Here is a 25,149-nt window from a genome sequence, read left to right as displayed (position 1 = left end):
GGAACCGCAAACACCACCTTAGCAAGCTGATATAAATTATCATTATAATCCAGGGACCGTAACTGTTATGAGTTTTATTTTAAAAATCACATTTTAACAGTTATTTTTTGATTTGTAAAGTAAAACTCAAAGAATAACTGTTATTTTTTTGAGTTTTATAATAAAAGTTGACAAATAACAGTTATTCGTCAGATCAAAAATAAAACTCAAACTTAATTTATGGCGATTTTGTGGGTAAAATAAATTTTAAAAAAATATAGTTATACAATATGCGCGGTTGGCTTTTTTTAAGATTTTTAGTAAGTTTATAAAACACGGTTAGCATGTTTTTTTTAAGTTATTTCATTTTTTCAGAAATAACTGTTATTCATAAAAATCAACAAATAACTGTTATTTTTTGAGTTTTATTATAAAAATCAAATAAATAAAAATCATTACGGATTTGTAAACTACAATGGCTAACAAAAATAGTGGTGTATTTAAAAAAATTTTAGGACTCTTCTAAGTGCATGCTTTTTTTGGTATGAAAAATTTACAATAACAGTTATTTTCGGTCCCTGTTATAATCATTGTTTTAGTCATTGTGTATATCTGCTGCTGCTGCTCTGTATGTAACAGTTGACCTTATATTAAATAATTGCAACAAACACAGGTAAAATACGTTTTGTTGTTGTTGTTGTCAATTGTTGCTCTAGGGTCCCTTTATAAGTACATAGGACAATATTGGCAATATCCTTAAAGGATTAAAAGTTGTTGCTTGGTGAGTTTTATTTTGAGCGAAAAAAATAAAAATCACGAATAATTATTATTTTTGAGTTTTATTTTTTTTTGCTCAAAAATAATGATTGTTTGTGATTTTTATTTTTTTTGCTTAAAAATAATGATTATTTGTGATTTTTATTTTTTTTGCTCAAAAATAATTATTAGTTTTGATTTAAAAAATTAAAAATCGATAAGTAATCATTACAAAGTAATTTCTAAAATATTACTTATAATGATTACGGTCCCTGAAAAAAATCGAATAAATTAACATAGTGGCCAAAACCTATTTTTTTTTAATTTGGCATGACTACCCTTTTGTTTACCAACAATTTAAAGTTAACTTTATATGGAAACAATGCCTTTTGTTGTTGTTGCCAAGTAAAAACTACTCCCGACCCTTGGGAAGGACTTTTGGCATAGTTTCGTCTAAAAATATTGTGTTTTCTAACATTTTTTCGTTAAGTGGACTTCCAATATTGTTTTGTGGTAATGTTAAGACACATTTAATTCATAATCATTAGCTTTCGACAGCTCTGGATGAGCTGAATCTGCGAAAAAATATGCACTTCCCATGGGTAATTTCTTTAGTTAAATCAAAAATTAATTTATATTTCAAAATCCTTTCAGTTTTTAATTCATTTATCCTTTTGAATGTGAAGATGAACACAAATCTTAATCGCGGAGTAAAAAAAAAAATTATGGAAGGACCTGTTTGACACTTACACTAGTTTACAAAATAAAATCGACCTCACCCTAATCGAAGGCAACCTTAATTTTCCGGTAAAGTACATCTCCCTGATTAAGAAATGGGCACTTATAATTTTTTGTATGGTGTCAATTTTTTTTTAAGTGTAAAAAACGTTTTTGGCCCTTTTTTATTTTTTATCTTGAGTTCTGGTAAACCGACTGAGGTCATCGATGACTCATTTTACAGGTAATATACTGCTCTTTAACTTTCTTATACACAGCATTGAGTTTCAGTCATTAGTTTAGAAGCCACACCTCGTCAAAGTTAAAAAATTTGAAAAAAATGCAAAAGTTTTGGCATAAATGGCTTCGTTAAAAATACACGCAAAAAAAACCGAAATTAGTTTTATAAATTATTCTGGTAGATGGTACTTTGACAAAAAAAAACAAGCTAATGATCATTAGAATCCACCAGAAAATGAATTTTATATGAATATTTTAAGTTTGGGACAACCATGATTTTTTGACCGTGTATTTTTGCGTATTTTGTGTGTTTTTTTTTTAACGAAGCCATTTATGCCAAAACTTTTGCATTTTTTTCAAATTTTTTAACTTAACTTAACTGTTAAAGAGCAGTATATTACCTGTAAAATGAGTCATCGATGACCTCAGTCGGTTTACCAGAACTCGAGATAAAAAATAAAAAAGGGCCAAAAACGTTTTTTACACTTAAAAAAAAATTGACACCATACAAAAAATTATAAGTGCCCATTTCTTAATCAGGGAGATGTACTTTACCGGAAAATTAAGGTTGCCTTCGATTAGGGTGAGGTCGATTTTATTTTGTAAACTAGTGTTATAGGCCCAAAACAATTAGCGTTCGCCGCTAGGCTTAGGGCTCATTTGGATACACACGAGAAACTCACTTATTAGTGTCCTTAGTATGTTTGAAAAAATGTATTTGAAAGAAATACTTGAATTTTGATACATTTGAGTCGGAAAAATATATCTAAGCGGAGAAAATCCCAATGACGAGCCTAAATTGGGAAGTCAAATTGCTATTTTAAAGTCTAACGGCGAACGCTAATTGTTTTGGGCCTATAAGTGTCAAACAGGTCCTTCCATAATTTTTTTTTTTTACTCCGCGATTAAGATTTGAGTTCATCTTCACATTCAAAAGGATAAATGAGTTAAAAACTGAAAGGATTTTGAAATATAAATTAATTTTTGATTTAACTAAAGAATTTACCCATGGGAAGTGCATATTTTTTCGCAGATTCAGCTCATCCAGAGCTGTCGAAAGCTAATGATTATGAATTAAATGTGTCTTAACATTACCACAAAACAATATTGGAAGTCCACTTAACGAAAAAATGTTAGAAAATACAATATTTTTAGATGAAACTATGCCAAAAGTCCTTCCCAAGGGTCGGGAGTAGTTTTTACTTGGCAACAACAACAAAAGGCATTGTTTCCATATAAAGTTAACTTTAAATTGTTGGTAAACAAAAGGGTAGTCATGCCAAATTAAAAAAAAATAGGTTTTGGCCACTATGTTAATTTATTCGATTTTTTTGTTAACTGGTTGAAATAAGCTGTGGCCTTTTTTTTTGGGCTTTTTTTGTTATTAATTCATAAAAAATATTTGTAAAATATTTAAAAAATCATAAAATTATTATACACTAATGTGTATCCTCATAGATGTATTCTGCGTTCAAATTATTTTGATAACATGTTTTGTTTAGTTTTTATGGGCTGTTAAAGTTTTTGGTGTAGACTGGTTGAAATAAGCTGTGAGCCACTGTATTCTTGACCAGGGTCACTAGCCGAGTCGATCTAGCCATGTAGTTTCCGAGATCTCAGCGTTCATACAGACAGACGGACCTGTCTGTCTGTCTGTCTGTATCAACGCTGAGATCACGGAAACTACAAAAGCTAGAAGGCTGAGATTTCCCACACATATTCTTGGGCTTCCTACCTTCAGCCGAGCGCCACGCCCCCTCTAACGCTTACAATCGATCGCCCACTTACGATTTTAAAATGTGTCTGGCGCCCACACCTTTAAAGATTTCCGAGAAATGTATATCCAATTTTGTTGTGTATACTTAAACCTATCGAAATGTAGAAGACATTTTTCAAATCGGACCATTCATTAAAAAGTTATACGCAATCAAACAAATTGTATATATGGGCCGTTCTTTTACAAACCGAACAGATTTGGCCGCAAAAAAATTTCACATTTTTGAATTGCCTGAAACTTTTTATACCCTTGCAGAGGGTATTATGATTTCAGTCAGAAGTTTGCAACGCAGTGAAGGAGACGTTTCCGACCCCATAAAGTATATATATTCTTGATCAGCATCACAAGACGAGTCGATCTAGCCATGTCCGTCTGTCCGTCCGTCTGTCCGTCTGTCCGTCTGTCTGTTTCTACGCAAACTAGTCTCTCAGTTTTTGAGCTATCGGGATGAAACTTTCCCAAAAGTCTTCTTTCTATTGCAGGTAGTATATATGTCGGAGCCGACCGGATCGGACAACTATATCTTATAGCTCCCATAGGAACAATCGGAAAAAAAAAACTTTAAAAAATTCTAGCTTCGGTGTTTTTTGAAATATTACCTTCTACTTTTGGGGATGTTATTTTTTAAATATATCTGAATTTCGAATTAATTATTTAAAAAATCGGACTACTATATCATATAGCTGCCATAGGAACGATCGGAAAATTAATGGAAAAGTAATAGGAAATAAATTCTAGCTTCTTTGGTTTTTATTGTATTATCTTCTACTCTAGGATATGACTCTTTTTAAATATTTCCGAATTTCAATTTTAATTTAACCAAAATCGGACGACTATATCATATAGCTGCCATAGGAACGATCGGAAAATTAATGGAAAAGTAATAGGAAATAAATTCTAGCTTCTTTGGTTTTTATTGTATTATCTTCTACTCTAGGATATGACTCTTTTTAAATATTTTCGAATTTCAATTTTAATTTGATCAAAATCGGACGACTATATCATATAGCTGCCATAGGAACGATCGGAAAATTAATGAGAAATATTAGAAAATTGAACATTTTTGCGATTTGTTTATTAATAGGAATGATCTGCAAGGGTATATAAGCTTCGGCTGGCCGAAGCTAGCTTCCTTTCTTGTTTTACACGTACTACTCGTAAAATAAGTAAACACGTGTATCAGGATTTGACAGAAAAAAATTGAGGGTATTATAATTTCAGTCAGATGTTTGCAACGCAGTGAAGGAGATGTTTCCGACCACATAAAGTATATATATTCTTGATTAGCACCAATAGCCGAGTCAATCTAGCCATGTCCGTCTGTCCGTCTGTCCGTTTCTATGCGAACTAGTCTCTCAGTTTTAAAGCTATCGCGATGAAACTTTCCCGAAAGTCTTTTTTCTATTGCAGGTAGTACATATGTCGGAGCGAGCCGGATCGGACCACTATATCTTAAGGCTCCCATAGGAATATTCAAACAAATATCAGAAAATTCATTGTAAGTTTGTAGGAAGTAGGCGTTTTGATTCTTGACTACTTAAAAACAAAATTTAAATAAATAGAATCGCTGAGTCTGGAATCCCTGGAACTGCACCGAGTGAGCATTCTTTTATCTGCAAGGGTATATATGATGGACGTTGATGCACTACGAGAAGTACAAACAAGTGGCCCAACGACACCAAGCACGTGCTTGTTACGCGCGGGGCCCTTTTGTAAATTTGGGCAAAAATGCGAGTTCGCGAGGAAGAATACATAAAACCAATAAAGACGGGACAAATAATGAAAAAAACATGCAGTTAGGAGTGAAGCAAATGAGTTAAAATAATAGTTTTTAATACCGGGATAGAAGTTGATGTACAAATTAAATGATAAAGAACGTTATAGTTATTACATAGAACGCGAAAGGGCTCGTGCAGACCAAAATTTGATGTACATCGAGGTAAATTAAGAGGATGATAATTACGTGTCAGTCTAACGGGAACATTAAAAGTTAGGCGGCTAACAAGTTCTACAGAATCAATATCACCTCTTATAAGATTATGCATAAAAATGGTACCAAGCATTTTTCTACGATTTGAAAGTGTCGGTAAATTAAGCAATAATAATCTACTTTGGTAGGAAGGTAGCCTTACGTTTTGATCCCAGTTCAAACTACGAAGGGCAAAAAGGAGAAATTTTTTTTGTATCGACTTTATACGGTCAATGTGGACTTGGTATTGTGGGGTCCAAACCGAAGAACAATATTCCAATATAGGACGGACAAGAAGGGTAAATAATAATTTGGTTATATAAGGGTCATCAAATTCTTTTGACCAACGCTTTATAAACCCAAGAACACTCATAGCTTTATTGACTGTCGACATTATGTGGCAGTCAAATTTAAGCTTCGGGTCCAGAAGAACGCCTAAATCATTTACTGAATATATACGGTCAAGTTGCATTTAGGCAGTTCAAATTTAAGAGGTTATACTCACACCATACTTGAAAATTATCAATGTCTGATTGTAAGCCAAAACCAGACTCTATATTATTAAATGTCAAACAAAGCCTAACATCATCAGCATACATTAGTACACGAGAATGTGCTACGATAGAGGGAAGATCGTTAATAAACAAAGTAAACAGCAAAGGGCCCAAATGACTACCCTGAGGTATATAAGGGATAAACTTCCGTTTAGCTCCTACCCCCAATTTTTTTCAACCTTTCCATATTGACGTGTTTTGGGGTCCTGATTACGGGAAAAATAGCCAAAGTTGGCGCAAGTAACGGGATCTTAAAAAACAACGGTAAAAATCGTAAAATCTTCGGTTTTTTGCAGTTTTTTCGGAAAATATAAGGAAAAAAATGTTTTAGAGAAAAACAGAAGATATTTATAAAACTGATCTTTAATTGATTAAGTTATTATATTCGAAAATATTTACGAAAAACAGTTTTTACCGTTATTTTCCATGATCCCGATATTTGCGCCAACTTTGACTATTTTTCCAATAATCTGGACGAAATCGGGGGTTGGAGCTAAACGGAAGTTCACCCAAATTTATTTAAAAATGATAATGACCCAATTTTTTTCGTGAAAAAATTTTAGATAATTTTTTCCTACCAAGCTTGCTTTAGGCATAAAAGAAGGATTATATGTTACGCGAATTGCACGAGTGAAAGGAAAAATAGATTTTTGGGATTACCGACGCGACATTAAAAATTTGTAAAAACGAGGACGGAAGTTAACTTCGGCAAGCCGAAGTTTTAATACCCTTGCAGATTTTACGAATTAAAACTTGACTAGACTAGCAACATGAATTAATAAACAACAAAATATTTTATAATTGAAAAAATAAAATTTTAAAATTTTTCAACCTATTGTTCCTATGGGAGCTATAGGATATAGACGTCCGATCGGGTCGGCTTTCAATAGAGTCCTGCATGAGTGTACTTGGAAGTCAATTTTTAAAATCAGTTAACTTGGATCACTTTTTTCATTTTATTTTTTCATAAGGAAAAACAAGTGATTTAATATAAAATAAATAGATATAAAATAATTTTGAATCACCTAAATAATTGGCTTAGTAATTTTATCACTCCCACTCACTTTTATTTTGTGCTTGTATCACATGTTTTTTTTTACGAGTGATCAAGTGAAACAAGTGATCCAAGTTAACTCACTTGAACTCACTCACTCTATTTTCAAAAAATTGACTTGTTTGTCAATTCAAGTGTACTCATGCAGGACTCTAGCTTTCAAATTTGATCTGCGTACACATGTTTTAGGACGACTGTGAAAGTTTCAAGGCGCTAGCTTTTAAACTGAGCTCGCGAACGGTATTGAAACAGACATACAGACGGACATGGCTATATCGACTGCCCTATTGATCCTGATCAAGAATATATATACTTTATCAAATAAAAACACCTCTAAACGAGGTAAAAAACTAGTGACGATCGCACCTTCAACGTACAAAAGTTCTGATATCAACTTTTGTGACGAAAAATGATTTTAGATGCGACTAAATAAGTACGTGACCTAAAATGTATTCATTCGGCCCGCTTTAGCAAATATTTAATATCTACACGAAAGTTTTTTGTTGTAGCGTGCCGAATGAATAAATTTTAGGTAACGTACTTATTTAGTCGCATCTAAAATCATTTTTCGTCACAAAAGTTGATATCAGAACTTTTGTACGTTGAAGGTGCGATCGTCACTAGTTTTTTACCTCGTTTAGAGGTGTTTTTATTTGATATCAGAAGTTTTTGTTTGTTTACTTTTGCTCTCATAGGTGCTAATGTAAACATTTAAATTTAAATTGGTCAATCATAATTTTTAAACAATTGTATTTTAACGAATTAAGTTAAAAAGGCGTTGAAGTATTTTAAAATACCTTTTAAACGAGGTATAGCACATGTCTGTACCTTTAATAGTGTAGAACTTAAAAACTAACGAAATTTAGCCATTTTTAGCTTTTTTCCCGCTAAAGTAGCGGCTTTTTCCAAAAGTCGTAGAACAAAAGATTCCTATATGGAACTCTTAAGTGCAAATTTACTGATTCCATGACCCTAAAATACAGTTCGGATACCCTCCCACAAAATTCAATACTCAGGGAGCGTTAATTGTTCGAGCTGGCAAAAGTGTCTATTTTCGTATAAAAATAACTTTTAAACGTGACTTTTTACAGTAATGTGTTATATACCAAAATTTAAGGAATCTCAAGGGCTATACAGTTTAAAGTTGTAAGAAAAATCGTTAGAGCCGTTTTTGAGAAAATTAAAAAAAAGCTAAAAAAAAAGTTTAAACAAATTTTCTTTTGTTCATATCTTTTTAACTAATTCATTTACACAAATTGCATTTACAAGGCGTTTATAGCATTTAAAAATACCTTTCAAACGAGATGCAGCACAAGCCTGTAGCTTTAGTAGTATAGAAGTTACGGCTTTCCGAATTTTAGCTACTTTTAGCTGTTTTCCCGCTAAACTAGCGGGTTTTTCCAAAAGTGGTAGAACAAAAGTTTTTTATATCGATGTGATGAACGTCATATCAAATTTTCAGAACTTAAAAAACATATTTTGGACAAGTGGACAAACAGAATTAAATTTTCATTTTGGGAAGAAGAAGAAAATCTTATTTTGGCTATAACTTTTGAACGGAGCGTCGGATTTCGAAAAATGACCCCTCATTCGACGGGTATTTTCAAAAGGAATACAACTAAAACATTGCGAGGGGGCATTTATCCCCACCGGCCCCAACAGCTCCAAATTTCGAAATTTTCACTTTTTCACTTTCACCGCTCTCTCCCCCAAGCCAATTGATTTTCTTAAAGTCTTGGTATGCAATCCTTTAAGTTTTTGCAATACCTTTCGATTGGTGTATTACTCATTACGATCGGACTATCACAGCAGATTTTCAATTTTGCGGCTATATAATAGTAGTCGCCTTCGCACACTCTCCTGGTGCGCTTCGTCACTACATGGACTGCCGTCCATAGTGATGTGGTCGGAAACGTCTCCTTCACTGCGTTACAAACTTCTGACCAAAACAAGAGAGAACGCTATAGTCGGGTTGTTGTCCCGACTATCTAATACCCGTCACTCAGCTAAAGGGAGTGCGAACGCTGTGTCGGGTTGGTGTCCCGACTAATAATCGTAACTCAGCTAAAGGGAGTGCGAGGGAGATAGATATATAATTTTTGATTGCGTATAACTTTTTAATGAATGGTCCGATTTGAAAAATGTCTTCTACATTTCGATAGGTATAAATATACACAACAAAATTGCATTTATACTTCTCGGAAATCGTTAAAGATGTGGGCGCAGGACCCATTTTAAAATCGTTAGTGGGCGATTGTGGGCGTTAGAGGGGGCGTGGCGCTCGGCTAAAATAAACTTGCGCTGCGTAGGAAGCCAAAGAATATGTGTGGGAAATCTCAACCTTCTAGCTTTTGTAGTTTCTGAGATCTCAGCGTTCATACAGACGGACAGACGGACAGACAGACAGACGGACAGACGGACAGACGGACAGACGGACAGACGGACATGGCTAGATCGACTCGGCTAGTGACCCTGATCAAGAATATATATACTTTATGGGGTCGGAAACGCTTCCTTCTGGCTGTTACATACTTTTGCACGAATCTAGTATACCCTTTTACTCTACGAGTAACGGGTATAATTATAATACCCTCTGCAAGCGTATAAAAAAATTTTTAGTGGAAAAGTTTTGAGAAAATTGAGTGTCCCAACTTACAGACCGTCCCAACCTACAGACCTCTCCCCTATGTGTTGCTCGTGTTTCAAAGATGCATATTTTCGTGTAAAAAATTAATTTGGAAGAATATGTAATTGATTTACAAAATATAGATACCAATGCTATTTTTAAACCAAAAAAGAAAATTTTCCGTCAACTTTTAATTTATGGGGTTTGATTGATTTTAATGGAAATGCCCATATGCATCATATGGTTTTGGCTGCAAGGGTATAAAAGCATCGGCTTGCTTAGGTTAGGTTAGGTTAGGTTAGAAACGTCCCTATTATTTTTCACATGACTGTATGTACATTGTACAATGTAAATATATAATGGCATTCGCTTGAGCATTAATTATTAAATCATTCACCTTTTTGGTCGACGCTCATAATGTTAACGCACAGATTCTCTTAGCGCATATATAAATAATATATTGAATATTTTCGTTTTAGCTTAAGCACAAATCACGTCTCGTCAAGTTACGAAAATCAGTTAGGCCAGACAGCAAACACACACTTCCAGCCGTGTCGATGGCTAAAATACTTCTGAGCGTGACATTTAAAGCTCTGCCCACCATATACCGTATATAACTGCAATTAGACATCAAGATTGGGGCTCTGCTTAATAAGTTTTATCAAAGTACCGATTACCCAAAGCGATAGCTGGATGCTACCTGCCGCATTCCAAACTTTATATTGCCGCCTAGCTGCCACTATAAGCAAACATGGGTTAGATTACCCACACTAGCGCTGCCACCATTAGTGCCAGTCATTTAAGCATTTTAATTTCCTTTGTGAGAAAGTCTTTACAAAGAACAAAAAACGACCCGTCTAACGTAAAATCTGGCAGTTCCATTAGAAAATTAATATTGTATCGTCTTAATAAGGTATGACTAGATTTGCAGAATAAAAATTATAAATTGGGAGTCATGAACGGAAAGGAAAACATAATCATTACAGTTGAACTTCAATAAAATAAACCTACCTCGATCAGCCATAAAAAAATCTACATAGTTACATGTAACTTTGTAAAGACGTCCACGGATGGTTAATACCCTTATCAATACGTGTTTTACTTAGCACCACTAATACTCCGATTGTAAAGAACTCGAAACAATTATGACTGTTGAATCATTAGCTAAACAAGAAAGAAAGATAACTTCGGCAGGGCGAAGCTGATATACCCTTGCAGGGCGTTCTATAGCAGCTATATGATTTTGACTAGGAAACACAATTTAGCCGGGACGGAAAATAATCATTATTTTTGATTTTTTAAACCTAAAAATCAGTCACTTATAATAGTCGGAAAACCAAATGAAATACACCAACTGGTTACTATTTATATAACCTTTTCAAATCCGCAATCATCATGATTTTTTGATTTTTAATTGATATTGCTCAGAATTAATCATTATTTTGGAGTTGTATAAATATGTATCAAGAATAACACAGGCCGACAGTGTTTTTGGTGCAGCTCTTGGGCTTTAAAATGTGTTAATATAGACGGATATAAGCATATCTGCATACTTAGTTTTCGAGTTTAATGGGTGGTATTTGTGCAATCGCGGTTTAAAAAAAAAAAACAACATTTAATTTTTTTATTTAAGATATCTTCGAGGGTCTGTGCTCAGTTGTAATAAAACCTATGCCAAACAATTGCATTTAAGGTTCCATCGTAATTTGATTTAATCAAAGCCTATGAGCCATTGAAGTAATTTGTTCACCTCTATTCCCAACCAACTTGATGCGGTGAACAGACTTAAAACAAGAGAGAACGCTATAGTCGGGTTGGTGTCCCGACTATCTAATACCCGTCACTCCGCTAAAGGGAGTGCGAACGCTGTGTCGGGTTGGTGTCCCGACTAATAATCGTAACTCAGCTAAAGGGAGTGCGAGGGAGATAGATATATGTTGACAATTTATAAATCGTATAACTTTTTAATGAATTGTCCGATTTGAAAAATGTCTTCTACATTTCGATAGGTATAAATATACACAACAAAATTGCATTTATATTTCTCGAAAATCTTTAAAGATGTGGGCGCAGGACCCATTTTAAAATCGTTAGTGGGCGATTGTGGGCGTTAGAGGGGGCGTGGCGCTCGGCTAAAATAAACTTGCGCTGCGTAGGAAGCCAAAGAATATGTGTGGGAAATCTCAACCTTCTAGCTTTTGTAGTTTCTGAGATCTCAGCGTTCATACAGACGGACAGACGGACAGATGGACATGGCTAGATCGACTCGGCTAGTGACGCTGATCAAGAATATATATACTTTATGGGGTCGGAAACGCTTCCTTCTAGCTGTTACATACTTTTGCACGAATCTAGTATACCCTTTTACTCTACGAGTAACGGGTATAACAAGAAAGGAAGCTAGCTTCGGCCAGCCGAAGCTTATATACCCTTGCAGATCATTCCTATTAATAAACAAATCGCAAAAATGTTCAATTTTCTAATATTTCTCATTAATATTCCGATCGTTCCTATGGCAGCTATATATAGTCGTCCGATTTTGATCAAATTAAAATTGAAATTCGAAAATATTTAAAAAGAGTCATATCCTAGAGTAGAAGATAATACAATAAAAACCAAAGAAGCTAGAATTTATTTCCTATTACTTTTCCATTAATTTTCCGATCGTTCCTATGGCAGCTATATGATATAGTCGTCCGATTTTGATTAAATTAAAATTGAAATTCGGAAATATTTAAAAAGAGTCATATCCTAGAGTAGAAGATAATACAATAAAAACCAAAGAAGCTAGAATTTATTTCCTATTACTTTTCCATTAATTTTCCGATCGTTCCTATGGCAGCTATATGATATCGTAGTCCGATTTTTAAAATAATTAATTCGAAATTCAGATATATTTAAAAAATAACATCCCCAAAAGTAGAAGGTAATATTTCAAAAAACACCGAAGCTAGAATTTTTAAAAAAAAAATTTTTCCGATTGTTTCCATGGGAGCTATAAGATATAGTTGTCCGATCCGGTCGGCTCCGACATATATACTACCTGCAATAGAAAGAAGACTTTTGGGAAAGTTTCATCCCGATAGCTCAAAAACTGAGAGACTAGTTTGCGTAGAAACAGACAGACGGACAGACGGACGGACAGACGGACAGACGGACATGGCTAGATCGACTCGTCTTGTGATGCTGATCAAGAACATAGATACTTTATGGGGTCGGAAACGTCTCCTTCACTGCGTTGCAAACTTCTGACTGAAATCATAATACCCTCTGCAAGGGTATAAAAATAAAAGGAAAATATGTGCCCTAAAATATTTGACAGGCATCTAGAGGCGTCTTTTTCCGTTAAACGCTTGTATACTTCTATATCAGCGGTCGGCAGCTTCCTATTAAGTGAGCATAGGGAATTGCTCTGCTCATCCGCTGCCTCTCACGGACTCTGTAGAACAGCAAACTAGTCTCTCAGTTTTTAATCAGTGGGGCGAAAAAGCCAAAAGTCTGCCTTAAATCAGCGGAGCCCTATAGCGGTTATCTTTTGATGAGGTATTGTTAAAGGCAATTAGTATATAAAAAACATCATAAGGTGCATTTTTTTAGTAAAATTTCTTTGTTGTAGGAAATTTTTAAGAAAAAAAAAATCTTTTTTTTAAGAAAAGAAATACAAAAAAATTACCTATAGGGTTCTAAGTTTCCCAAATTTTCTTTTAATTTAACTTGATTTTTGAAAAAAAAAATTATTTAAATCGGTCAACTATATCTTATTGCTGCCATATAAACGCTAATTACAAAGGGGAATATCTCGGTTCTATTCCAATATTGGTTCATATAAATCGAGATTAAGTCATTATTTATCATTTTAACTCTATACTTACCTTTGGTCAAAATTAAAATTTAAAAAAACACCGAAGCTAGAATTTTTTTTTACGTTTTTTATACCCTTGCAGAGGGTATTAAGATTTCAGTCAGAAGTTTGGAACGCAGTGAAGGAGACGTTTCCGACCCCATAAAGTATATTCTTGATCAGCATCACAAGACGAGTCGATCTAGCCATGTCCGTCTGTCTGTTTTTACGCAAACTAGTCTCTCAGTTTTTGAGCTATCGGGATACTTTTTTGATACTTTTGGGAATGTCTTTTTTCTATAGTAGTATATAAGTCAAAACCAAGCGGATCGGACAACTATATCTTATAGCTCCCATAGGAAGGATCAAAAAAAAAAAATGTATTCTAGCTCCGGTGTTTTTTGAAATTTTACCTTCTACTCTTGGGAATATTTTTATACCCTTGTAGAGGGTATTATAATTTCACTCAGATGTTTGCAACGCAGTGAAGGCGACGTTTCCGACCACATAAAGTATATATATTCTTGATCAGCACCAATAGCCGAGTCTATCTAGCCATGTCCGTCTGTCCGTCTGTCCGTCTGTCTGTCTGTCCGTCTGTCCGTCTGTCCGTTTCTATGCGAACTAGTCTCTCAGTTTTAAAGCTATCGCGATGAAACTTTCCCGAAAGTCTTCTTTCTATTGCAGGTAGTACATTTGTCGGAGAGAGCCGGATCGGACCACTATATCTTAAGGCTCCCATAGGAATATTCAAACAAATATAAGAAAATTCATTGTAACTTTGTAGGAAGTAGGCGTTTTGATTCTTGACTACTTAAAAACAAAATTTAAATAAACAGAAACGCTGAATCTGGAATCCCTGGAACTGAACCGAGTGAGCATTCTTTTATCTACAAGGGTATATAAGCTTCGGCTGGCCGAAGGTAGCTTCCTTTCTTGTTTTTTATATATTTCTGAATTTCGGTTTTTTTGTTTTTTAAATCGCATCAGTATATCATATAGCTGCCATAGGAACGGTCGAAAAATTAAATGGAAATTAATGGGAAAAAAATTATATCTTTGTTGGTTTTTTAATACATTTCCTTCTACTCTGGGATATGACTATTTTGAAATATTTCCGAATTTCGATTTTAATTTTTGAAAGATCGAACTACTATATCATATAGCTGTGATAGAAACGATCGAAAAATTATTGTTAAATAATAAGAAATTTAACATTTTTGCGATTTGTAAATTAATAGAATGATCTGCAAGGGTATATAAGCTTCGGCTTGCCGAAGCTAGCTTCCTTTCTTGTTTTTTTTTGATTTTTCCTATGGGAGTTATAAGATATAGTTGTCCGATCCGGCCGGTTCCGACTTATATATTACCTGCAATAGAAAGAAGACTTTTGGGAAAGTTTCATCCCGATAGCTTAAAAACTGAGAGACTAGTTTGGGTAGAAACGGACAGACGGACAGACGGACGGACAAACGATGGCTAGATCGACTCGTCTAGTGGTGCTGATAAAGAATATATATACTTTATGTGGTCGGAAACATCTCCTTCACTGCGTTGCAAACTTCTGACTGAAATCATAATACCCTCTGCAAGGGTATAAAAACATGGTGGGACGGGGAGCGAACTCAGTCCTTTTTGTTTGGAGACAGAAGCTCCACAGGCTAGGCTACGTCCATCTGTTAATGGGCATGAAATATTTTTGCAAAAGGGAAAATGGCATAGAAATTCGATTTTAGATGGGAAATGTAGAAGCAAACAACTGATTGTTTTATTTTTTTTCTTTTGGAATGTTGTTTATTGCACTATTATCTTTCGGATTGCATTAAAACATTTTCATTTTTCATCCTAAAACACTTTTAACAAATAAGAAAAACTAAAAATAAAACAATGATGCAGGACTTTTCGTTGGACATTCCTTTAGGGAAATTGCCAAAAATAGCATCCCGTTTTGCCGATTTTACCGCTTAAAGCGGGAGAAAACTGCGTCAAAAATACAAAAGTTTTTTTTGAAGAAATTCCTTTAAAAGTATAATTAAAAATGTTCTTAGACGGTCAATTCCGGGTCGTTTAAATGCAGGGCAGGCACCACGAGGACCCCAACAAAAATTAGTACAATAACTTTAGCCGTTTTCAAGCTATAGCTATAAGTCGCATAATTGTTAGCATGTTGCAAACAATTAATTGTCAGTCGAATATTTGCAAAATTGTGGGAAATGTACACACAAAAAAAAACTTGGTAAAATCAACTGTAATAACACTATGCAGCATCAAAAATTAACCTCGATGAATGCTATATTTTTGGATTCGTTACGAATTCCCAAGATTCTTAGCAAAAGGACCTCAAAGTTCGAAAAATGCTGAAATTGACCAACTTTGCGGAGCTCTCAGAGGCAAATGGATGCATGGCTTGGTTCGAAATTAAAGTTTTTTAAAAGATACACCCTTTATCATTCAAACCCCATACATAAAATAATTTTAGGATTTTTTTTAAGGCAGAAATAAATTCCAAAAAACAACTGAAAAACATACAGCTGCGGTCAAAATAGTAGCAGTGTTGCCGCCTTGTGTTTTTAAAAGTTTCATGTTGTAATTTTTTCTTATCCAATTAGTCTAAAAGTAAAATTATAATCAATACAATATTACCAGGAAAAGATCAATTACAACAACAAACTTTTAAATACACAGGGCGGCAACACTACTACCATTTTGACCGCAGTTGTATACTTTTATGTTTTTTGACTATGTTTTCTAGAATTTGTTTCTGCCTTAAAAAAAATCTTAAAAATTTTTTAAGTATGGGGTTTAAAAGATAAAGGGTGTATCTTTTAAAAAACTTTAACATCGAATCAAACCATGCATCCATTTGCCTCTGAGAGCTCCGCAAAGTTGGCCAATTTTAGCATTTTTCGAACTTTGAGGTCCTTTTGCTAAGAATTCTTGCGTCGGGGAACTTTTTGGAAAACGCAGTTTAACTTGGGAATTCGTAACGAAACCAAAAATATAGCATCCATCGAGGTAAATTTAAAAAGCACTAAAAATGCTGCACAGTGTAATCACTATGGACGGCAGTCCATGTAGTGACGAAGCGCACCAGGAGAGTGTGCAAAGGCGACTACTATTATATAGCCGCAAAATTGAAAATCTGCTGTGATAGTCCGATCGTAATGAGTAATACACCAATCGAAAGGTATTGCAAAAACTTAAAGGATTGCATACCAAGACGTTAAGAAAATCAATTGGCTTGGGAGAGAGAGTAGTGAAAGTGAAAAAGTGAAAATTTCGAATTTTGGAGCTGTTGGGGCCGGTGGGGACACTCGTCATTAAATACACTTTCTAAGATTTTCTCATTCGGCACGCAGCAATAGAAAATGCCTATGAAGGTAAAAAGGCTAAAATAGTATGCTAGGGCGGGCCGAATGAGAAAATATTAGAAAGTGTATTTAATGACGAGTGTAATAATTTTTCGTCACAAATGTTGATATCAGAACTTTTGTATGTTGAAGGTGCGATCGTCACTAGTTTTTACCTCGTTAAGAGGTGTTTTTATTTGATATATATATAGTCGCCGATCGCAAACAGAAGTGTTTTATTAAAGTATTTAAAGTTTCGTGGCTGGCACGTAACAATCATTAATTTGAATTTAAGCGAATCTAACTTCCTTAGTCAGCTGCAATGCACACACACGCACATAAATAGGGATTGTCCCACCGGGAAAATTCCTCTGGAAAATAACATATTTTCAAGAGGTTTCTCCATAGAAGCGGAAGGGAATAAAACTCGTTCACCCCTTACATTTCTTCCATCTCTGGTTTCAAAATACACGGGGGTGACACAAAAAGTAAGGGGGAAATGAGGTTTCTATCTGGATCTCTGGCAGAAGAATGCAGGACAAAATCCACTGGTTTTTCGACTTCCCGCATTATAGATTTTCCACACGTACCCAGTTATGGTTTTCCTCCACTTGCAATATCTGTTTTTCTACACCCTCCCAGTTTTGGTTTTTCCAGACCCTCGCAGTTTTGGTTTTGCACTGCTTGCAGTATCTGATTTTCCACAATAAAAATCATGTTTTTTGTAATATTTGTTTGTGTATTTATTAATAATATTTACAATCGAAGCATTGGAACTACAAATTTTTAATGCCTGAAGCATTCCCGGGTTTTGCTTGGCCGAATGCAGTACTTAGATATCCATTTCTTGTCTGTCTTCTGAAAATATCAAACATAATTTAGATATGAATGTAAGACCAGGAGTAATAATAATGGTTTGCCATGGCCGATCATTTACCCTCTGTTCAGCTGTTTTATGTCGGGTATCTATATCAAAAACTATGAGAAGAAAAAATAAAATATGACAAACGCAGGCGCAACACTTCTGGTCCCAAGAAGTCTCAGTCGGCCTGGCTGAAATAAATGTAATATTTTGATTAAGTTAAACAACTAAGTTAGTACTGAAGTACTATTTATACAACCATTTAATGAACACCTCACACCATTTACCACTGGTAAAGATTAAAAACATTTCAAGTGTCACTGAAATGCAGAATTTGTGTTGAAGATAGCATCCGGAGGCGTATATTTATTAATGGCGAAAATATCTGTGATACTAACTTTTGTAACGCTGAAATAAAGGTTATAAAAAGACAAAATTCATTTTATCACTCACCTTTTTATTGTTTTTTAGATAAAAAATAAACTATTTTCACTTTTTTTTCACTTTTTCCAACAAATTTAAAAATGATGTGACCCTGCATCATATACTTGATAATACTAAATGCAGATTTGGTATAAATTTCGTTGTAAAGTCCGGTCACACTTTGGCGCCAAATAAGTATTTCGTTTAAAAAATACTTTTCAGGGACCGTAATCATTAAAGGTTACGTATATTATAGGTATATTAGGCATTTTTCGTGTTATCAATACCACCAACACAAATCTTTATATTTTAACAACACTTAAAAATGGCTTACGCCACGATCTGACGATCAAATTATTTTATTTCACAGAAAATGTTTCAAAATGTAAACAACAACAATAGTTTTCTTTGTAATTTAATGTAATTCCTTGATAAATGTGATCAAATATTTTAATCGTATTACCGTGACTTTTCTCTATAATTTGGTTGAATCCCACATTCATTCTTATTATTATTTGAAAAATGTTGAGTAAAATAAATTAATATTATCATTATAGACATTATGATAATAGTTATATAGTTTAATTTTTTTAATTAACAATTATTAATATTTTTTCTGCGAATTTTAAAATTACTAAAAATTAAAAATAAATGTGAGAACAAGTCTTTTGGTTTTGGTGTAAATCATAGGATTTTTGAATATTATAAGTTGGTGATTTTTTTGTTAAAAAATATTATAATCGTAGTGCCACAGAAATCACTCAGCGCATAAGTGGCCTGATATTGATGCTACTCAGAAACCCACCCTCATTTAACGCTCAGAAATTATCTATCCCTACACCGCCGCCTGCAAAAAGGAACAGGATTTCAAGAACACAAAAACCAACTTCTCACATTCCCGCTGGGGTGTTTACAAAAAACTCATTTTGTGGCTTTTATATATTTCGTCCATGTGTGTGTGCAACGGAGCGAAATAATGTTTTTTACAAATCAACAATTTGTCAATATCTCAACGTTTGAAAACTAATAAATAGTTAGCTGATCAGTTTTTTGCATTATAAAAATAAAAGCAATTTTAAGGAAAATTTTGTCTGTAAAATTCAGCCTAATGGGATTTCTGTAAGTCTACCGATATTTTAAAATTTAACGTTTACCATTGGTTTTTGTGGTTTTCCTTCCATTTATAAATTGTTATTGGCACACCGCTTCTGCACAAACACAGCCAAAGATCAAATTTTTTATTCTTTGGTCGGCGGCTAAAGGCGTTCATCGGAATTCATCCGCTACATCTAGTATTTATTTGGTATTTTCTTACTATTTCCAATAACATATTATAAATAGAATGAAAACCCCAAAAACCAATGGAAAACTGCCTGTAGGAGTTGCAGCAATACATATCCTCATTCCAACAGCAAATTTAAAGCTTGCGACCTAGGTCGGCTAATCATTTTGTAATAATAAGGCTTAAGCCTAAGTACTCAGTTCGGCTAAGAGTTTTACTAGTCGAAAAATATTAATCTTTTAGTGTGACCGAAGTTTTCGGAGTTCATCCGCAATGCATGTAGCATGGTCTTACTCTCAGCAAACAAATCAACTGGCGCCAATTTTGAAATGTTACAAAATGTTGAGCCGACCTGGGTCGCATGCTTTAAATTCGCTGTTGGAATGACGAAATGTATTGCCGCAACTCCTACAGACAGTTTTCCACTGCTTTTTGGGGTTTTCCTTTCATTTATAATTTGTTATTGGCACACCGCTTTTGCACAAACACAGCCAAAGATTAAAATTTTTATTCTTTGGGCCGCGGCTAAAGGCGTTCATCAGTATTCATCCGCTAAATCTGGTATGTTTTGGTATTTCCTTACCATTTCCTTAGCTCAACTGAGTACCGCGGTGGAAAAAAGTCCCAGCTAATGGCGTTAGCTACGTATTTGCCTCTCGCTTACTCCTATGCTTAGCTAGCAGTTTTCGTCGTACTGAGTACTAGGCTTAAGACTTAAAATGTTTTGGATTCTTTAGGCAAAGATGCAACGAGTGTTTGTTTGGAAATCGTCGAAATTATGATTACGTAATATATGGACAGCCCCTAATGGGATTTCTGTAAGTCTACCGATATTTTAAAATTTAACGTTTACTTAATGCCCTCTGCTCATTATGGACGCGTCGCGTTTGCATCCATTTACCGTTTAACGCGCCCAAATCCCATACAAAACTTGTAGGCGAGGGGTGAGGTGGGGAGGGTGGAAATTTGTCGCGTTACAGGGCTGGAAAGTGAAATTTGTGGTATATTTAAGCAGTATTAACCAGGCATGAACATTTTTCTGGACCCGAAACTGATAAGAGGCTGATAAGAAGCGGGAAATATTAAAACCATTTATTGTTGATATTTACATGAACTTTATTTCGTATAGATTGGTATTTGATATATGACATATGCCAAATGATCTGGCAATAGTTCAGAATTCCGAGGATGATCCAAGCGCATAAAGAGCAGTAGCAGTTCGTTTATCCAATGGAATGACTCGGCTAGAAAGGATCGGAAGCGAAATATTGGTCGTTGTAGCGCAGCCACATGGGCTTTCCCGTCTCCATGATCTTGACGTTTGCTTCGCGTGCGCCATTCTTCCATTAAGGCGACCTCCTGGTTAGACCGTAGATGGCCATTCCATATTCAAATGACACACGTTGACAGGCGACTGCTGGAAAAGGGCACACAACGCCTTCTGCAGCAGATCCTTTTGCTTTCTGCCGTAATAAATGCTCAAGCAGCGTAACGTGGGATGTTGTTGCTTTCATCATTGCAGCAATGTTTCCACGTTCAAATGCTGTTCTGCGATTACAATTATCAATAACAAATTATTTATATCCATTGTTTACTTCAGCTCGCAAATGACAATAGCACAACAGCTGTTTTCAGACGCGTTTGCCAATGGAAACACCTCACGTCCGCCTATCGCGTTGCCAATCGAAAATACACAAAAATACCGAAAAAACCGCATAGTGGAAAAATGCCTTAAGAAAAAGGCGCAAAAGAAAAGATTTGCGATATAATCGATTTTTTAAACGCGCATTTTAAACGTGTTAAGGCATTTTTCCACTATGCGGTTTTTTCGGTATTTTTGTGTATTTTCGATTGGCAACGCGATAGGCGGACGTGAGGTGTTTCCATTGGCAAACGCGTCTGAAAACAGCTGTTGTGCTATTGTCATTTGCGAGCTGAAGTAAACAATGGATTTATATAATTTGTTATTGATAATTGTAATCGCAGAACAGCATTTGAACGTGGAAACATTGCTGCAATGATGAAAGCAACAACATCCCACGTTACGCTGCTTGATCATTTATTACGGCAGAAAGCAAAAGGATCTGCTGCAGAAGGCGTTCATATATGGGACGTTCCAGGTCAACCCGGCCACCCCACTTTTTTATTTTTTTTGTATGTGGACAGTACCACATTGATTGCAAAGCCATTTGCTTCCAATAGTTTACCTCATACCTATTTTGTCAATGTTACCACTCTTTCGCTGTATAATCGCGTTGAAAAGAAAACACAAAATCATTTTTATCCTGCGAACGGAAGAAACAATTGGCATGGTTCAAAAGCAGAAAAATCGGTCTTTCCATAGCCGATTACGAGAAAAAAATAGATTTTATTGGACCGTAGATGACCAAGCGATAGCGTTTTTAAAGTCTAAAAGTAGGATTTCGTCCAAAGGGCCAGTCTGCAAAAATACCATTATATTTTTTTCAGAAAGCCCCATATTTAACGGATTTTATGCCACTGGTTTTTAAGTGGGATCTCTCTTGAGGAATTAGCTATGATTTCTTTTCATTGATTTGTTAATTTTTTCCAAAGCATATTCGATTATTTTATATTACTTATTAGCTTTTTCTGACAGTTAACTACTAAAAAAACGTAGAAAAGAATTCATAGCTAATTCCTCAAGAGAGATCCCACTATGAAATCAGTGGCATAAAATCCGTTAAATATGGGGCTTTCTGAGAAAAATATAATGGTATTTTTGCAGACTGGCCCTTTGGACGAAATCCTACTTTTAGACTTTAAAAACGCTATCGCTTGGTCATCTACGGTCCAATAAAATCTATTTTTTTTCTCGTAATCGGCTATGGAAAGACCGATTTTTCTGCTTTTGAACCATGCCAATTGTTTCTTCCGTTCGCAGGATAAAAATGATTTTGTGTTTTCTTTTCAACGCGATTATACAGCGAAAGAGTGGTAACATTGACAAAATAGGTATGAGGTAAACTATTGGAAGCAAGTGGCTTTGCAATCAATGTGGTACTGTCCACATACAAAAAAAATAAAAAAGTGGGGTGGCCGGGTTGACATGGAACGTCCCATATATAGATCTGATCAGTCATTTAAATAATTCTTTGACACGACCCGCGACAGCAGTAGCTTCTGCGGCGGCACGTCACTGAACAGAATCTGATACGGGGCAGAAGTCCTACAAGAACATTGTGCGCAAGAAAGAGGGAGATGTGCCCTTTTCCAGCAGTCGCCTGTCAACGTGTGTCATTTGAATATGGAATGGCCATCTACGGTCTAATCAGGAGGTCGCCTTAATGGACGAAAGGCGCACGCGAGGCAAACGTCAAGATCATGGAGACGGGAAAGCCCATGTGGCTGCGCTGCAACGACCAATATTTCGCTTCCGATCCTTTCTAGCCGAGCCATTAAATTGGATAAACGAACTGCTACTGCTCATTATGCGCTTGGATCATCCTCGGAATTCTGAACTATTGCCAGATCATTTGGCATATATCATATATCAAATACCAATCTATACGAAATAAAGTTCATGTAAATATCAACAATAAATGGTTTTAATATTTCCCGCTTCTTATCAGCCTCTTATCAGTTTCGGGTCCAGAAAAATGTTCATGCCTGGTTAATACTGCTTAAATATACCACAAATTTCACTTTCCAGCCCTGTAACGCGACAAATTTCCACCCTCCCCTCTTCACCCCTCGCCTATAAGTTTTGTATGGGATTTAGGCGCGTTAAACGGTAAATGGATGCAAACGCGACGCGTCCATAATGAGCAGAGGGCATTAGTACTGGTATTTTCATTTTAAATGTGTTGACAGTGGTATTATCATTTTCCCCTTGCGCGGTCACACTTAAAGTGCGACAGCAGGCAGCATACATACATACAAAGTGCATATGGGGAGGCCGTGACGTCACACACTGGGGTGAGAGACCCCAATAGTGACGATGAAATCAGCCGACAAAAAATTTTAACATGTTATAATTTTGTATTTTGTATTTGATCAATAAAAGTAAAAAAAAAAACATTTGGACTTTCCGTACAGTATTATTTTTTTTAATAATTGTTTTTCTTCATTATATTTTCCGAAAATTTGGGTATTTTTACCAAAAATGTCGAAATTTGTCATTAATAGCGCTGGAATTGTATCCGAATCCTGTATGTACTTATTAAGACCAGCGCCCACCGGGAAAATTCCTCTGGAAAATAACATATTTTCAAGAGGTTTCTCCATAGAAGCGGAAGGGACTAAACCTCATTCACCCCTTACATTTCTTCCATCTCTGGTTTCAAAATACACGGGGGTGACACAAAAAGTAAGGGGGAAATGAGGTTTCTATCTGGATCTCTGGCAGAAGAATGCAGGACAAAATCCACTGGTTTTTCGACTTCCCGCATTATAGATTTTCCACACGTACCCAGTTATGGTTTTCCTCCACTTGCAATATCTGTTTTTCTACACCCTCCCAGTTTTGGTTTTTCCAGACCCTCGCAGTTTTGGTTTTGCACTGCTTTGCAGTATCTGATTTTCCACAATAAAAATCATGTTTTTTGTAATATTTGTTTGTGTATTTATTATCGAAGCATTGGAACTACAAATTTTTAATGAAGCATTCCCGGGTTTTGCTTGGCCGAATGCAGTACTTAGATATCCATTTCTTGTCTGTCTTCTGAAAATATCAAACATAATTTAGATATGAATGTAAGACCAGGAATAATAATAAGAGTAATTACCATTATTAGGTCTCCGCACAAAATTAAAGGATCTCTCCAGAAATTATGCCTGGTTTGCCATGGCCGATCATTTACCCTCTGTTCAGTTGTTTTATGTCGGGTATCTATATCAAAAACTATGAGAAGAAAAAATAAAATATGACAAACGCAGGCGCAACACTTCTGGTCCCAAGAAGTCTCAGTCGGCCTGGCTGAAATAAATGTAATATTTTGATTAAGTTAAACAACTAAGTTAGTACTGAAGTACTATTTATACAACCATTTAATGAACACCTCACACCATTTACCACTGGTAAAGATTAAAAACATTTCAAGTGTCACTGAAATGCAGAATTTGTGTTGAAGATAGCATCCGGAGGCGTATATTTATTTAATGGCGAAAATATCTGTGATACTAACCTTTGTAACGCTGAAATAAAGGTTATAAAAAGACAAAATTCATTTTATCACTCACCTTTTTATTGTTATTTAGATTAAAATTAACTATTTTCACTTTTTTTCACTTTTTTCAACAAATTTAAAAATGATATGACCCTGCATTATATTCTTGATAATACCATACAAAATGCAGATAAATGTGGGGTAAATTTCGTTGTAAAGTTGGGTCACACTTTGGCGCCGAATAAATATTTAAACAATACTTTTCAGGGACCGTAATCATTAAAGGTTACGTATATTATAGGTATATTAGGCATTTTTCGTGTTATCAATACCACCAACACGAATTTTTATATTTTAACAACACTTAAAAATGGCTTAGGCCACGATCTGACGAACAAATTATTTTATTTCACAGAAAATGTTTAAAAATGTAAAAAACAACAATAGTTTTCTTTGTAATTTAATGTAATTCCTTGATAAATGTGATCAAATATTTTAATCGTCTTACCGTGGCTTTTCTCTATAATTTGGTTGAATCCCACATTCATCCTTATTATTATTTGAAAAATGTTGAGTAAAATAAATTAATATTA

The 25,149-nt window shown here is 35.0% G+C and overlaps 1 protein-coding gene and 2 long non-coding RNA genes across 9 annotated transcripts in view; all 3 read right to left on the bottom strand.

Moving 5' to 3' along the window:
* Nucleotides 1-10,230, bottom strand: part of LOC108068516 (putative inorganic phosphate cotransporter) — a 60,446-nt gene extending 50,216 nt beyond the window's left edge. For all 6 annotated transcript variants that reach the window (XR_011418138.1, XR_006412128.2, XR_011418137.1 and 3 more), the window contains exon 1: nt 10,070-10,230. Coding sequence is in view for 3 of the 6 variants with exons in the window: in XM_044392801.2 (XP_044248736.1) it covers nt 10,070-10,088 (19 nt within the window). In the remaining 3 variants the exon portion in view is untranslated. The remainder of the gene's footprint in view (nt 1-10,069) is intronic.
* A 10,291-nt stretch (nt 10,231-20,521) lies between these two features.
* LOC138912540 (uncharacterized) lies at nt 20,522-21,153 on the bottom strand. The gene is made up of 2 exons (XR_011418087.1): nt 21,026-21,153; nt 20,522-20,973 (listed from the first exon to the last, which is right to left on the bottom strand). It is a non-coding gene; the product is annotated as an uncharacterized lncRNA (long non-coding RNA).
* A 2,850-nt stretch (nt 21,154-24,003) lies between these two features.
* On the bottom strand, nt 24,004-24,703 carry LOC138912550 (uncharacterized). Of its 2 annotated transcripts, none has more exons than XR_011418093.1 (3): nt 24,630-24,703; nt 24,176-24,366; nt 24,004-24,111 (listed from the first exon to the last, which is right to left on the bottom strand). It is a non-coding gene; the product is annotated as an uncharacterized lncRNA (long non-coding RNA). The 2 variants fall into 2 exon arrangements; XR_011418094.1 differs by lacking the exon at nt 24,630-24,703 and adding an exon at nt 24,435-24,597.
* Between the last annotated feature and the right edge of the window lie 446 nt (nt 24,704-25,149).

This window comes from Drosophila takahashii, chromosome 2R, assembly GCF_030179915.1.
Source record: "Drosophila takahashii strain IR98-3 E-12201 chromosome 2R, DtakHiC1v2, whole genome shotgun sequence".
Classification (NCBI taxonomy): domain Eukaryota; kingdom Metazoa; phylum Arthropoda; class Insecta; order Diptera; family Drosophilidae; genus Drosophila; species Drosophila takahashii.
This window is presented reverse-complemented; position numbering and strand designations above follow the sequence as displayed.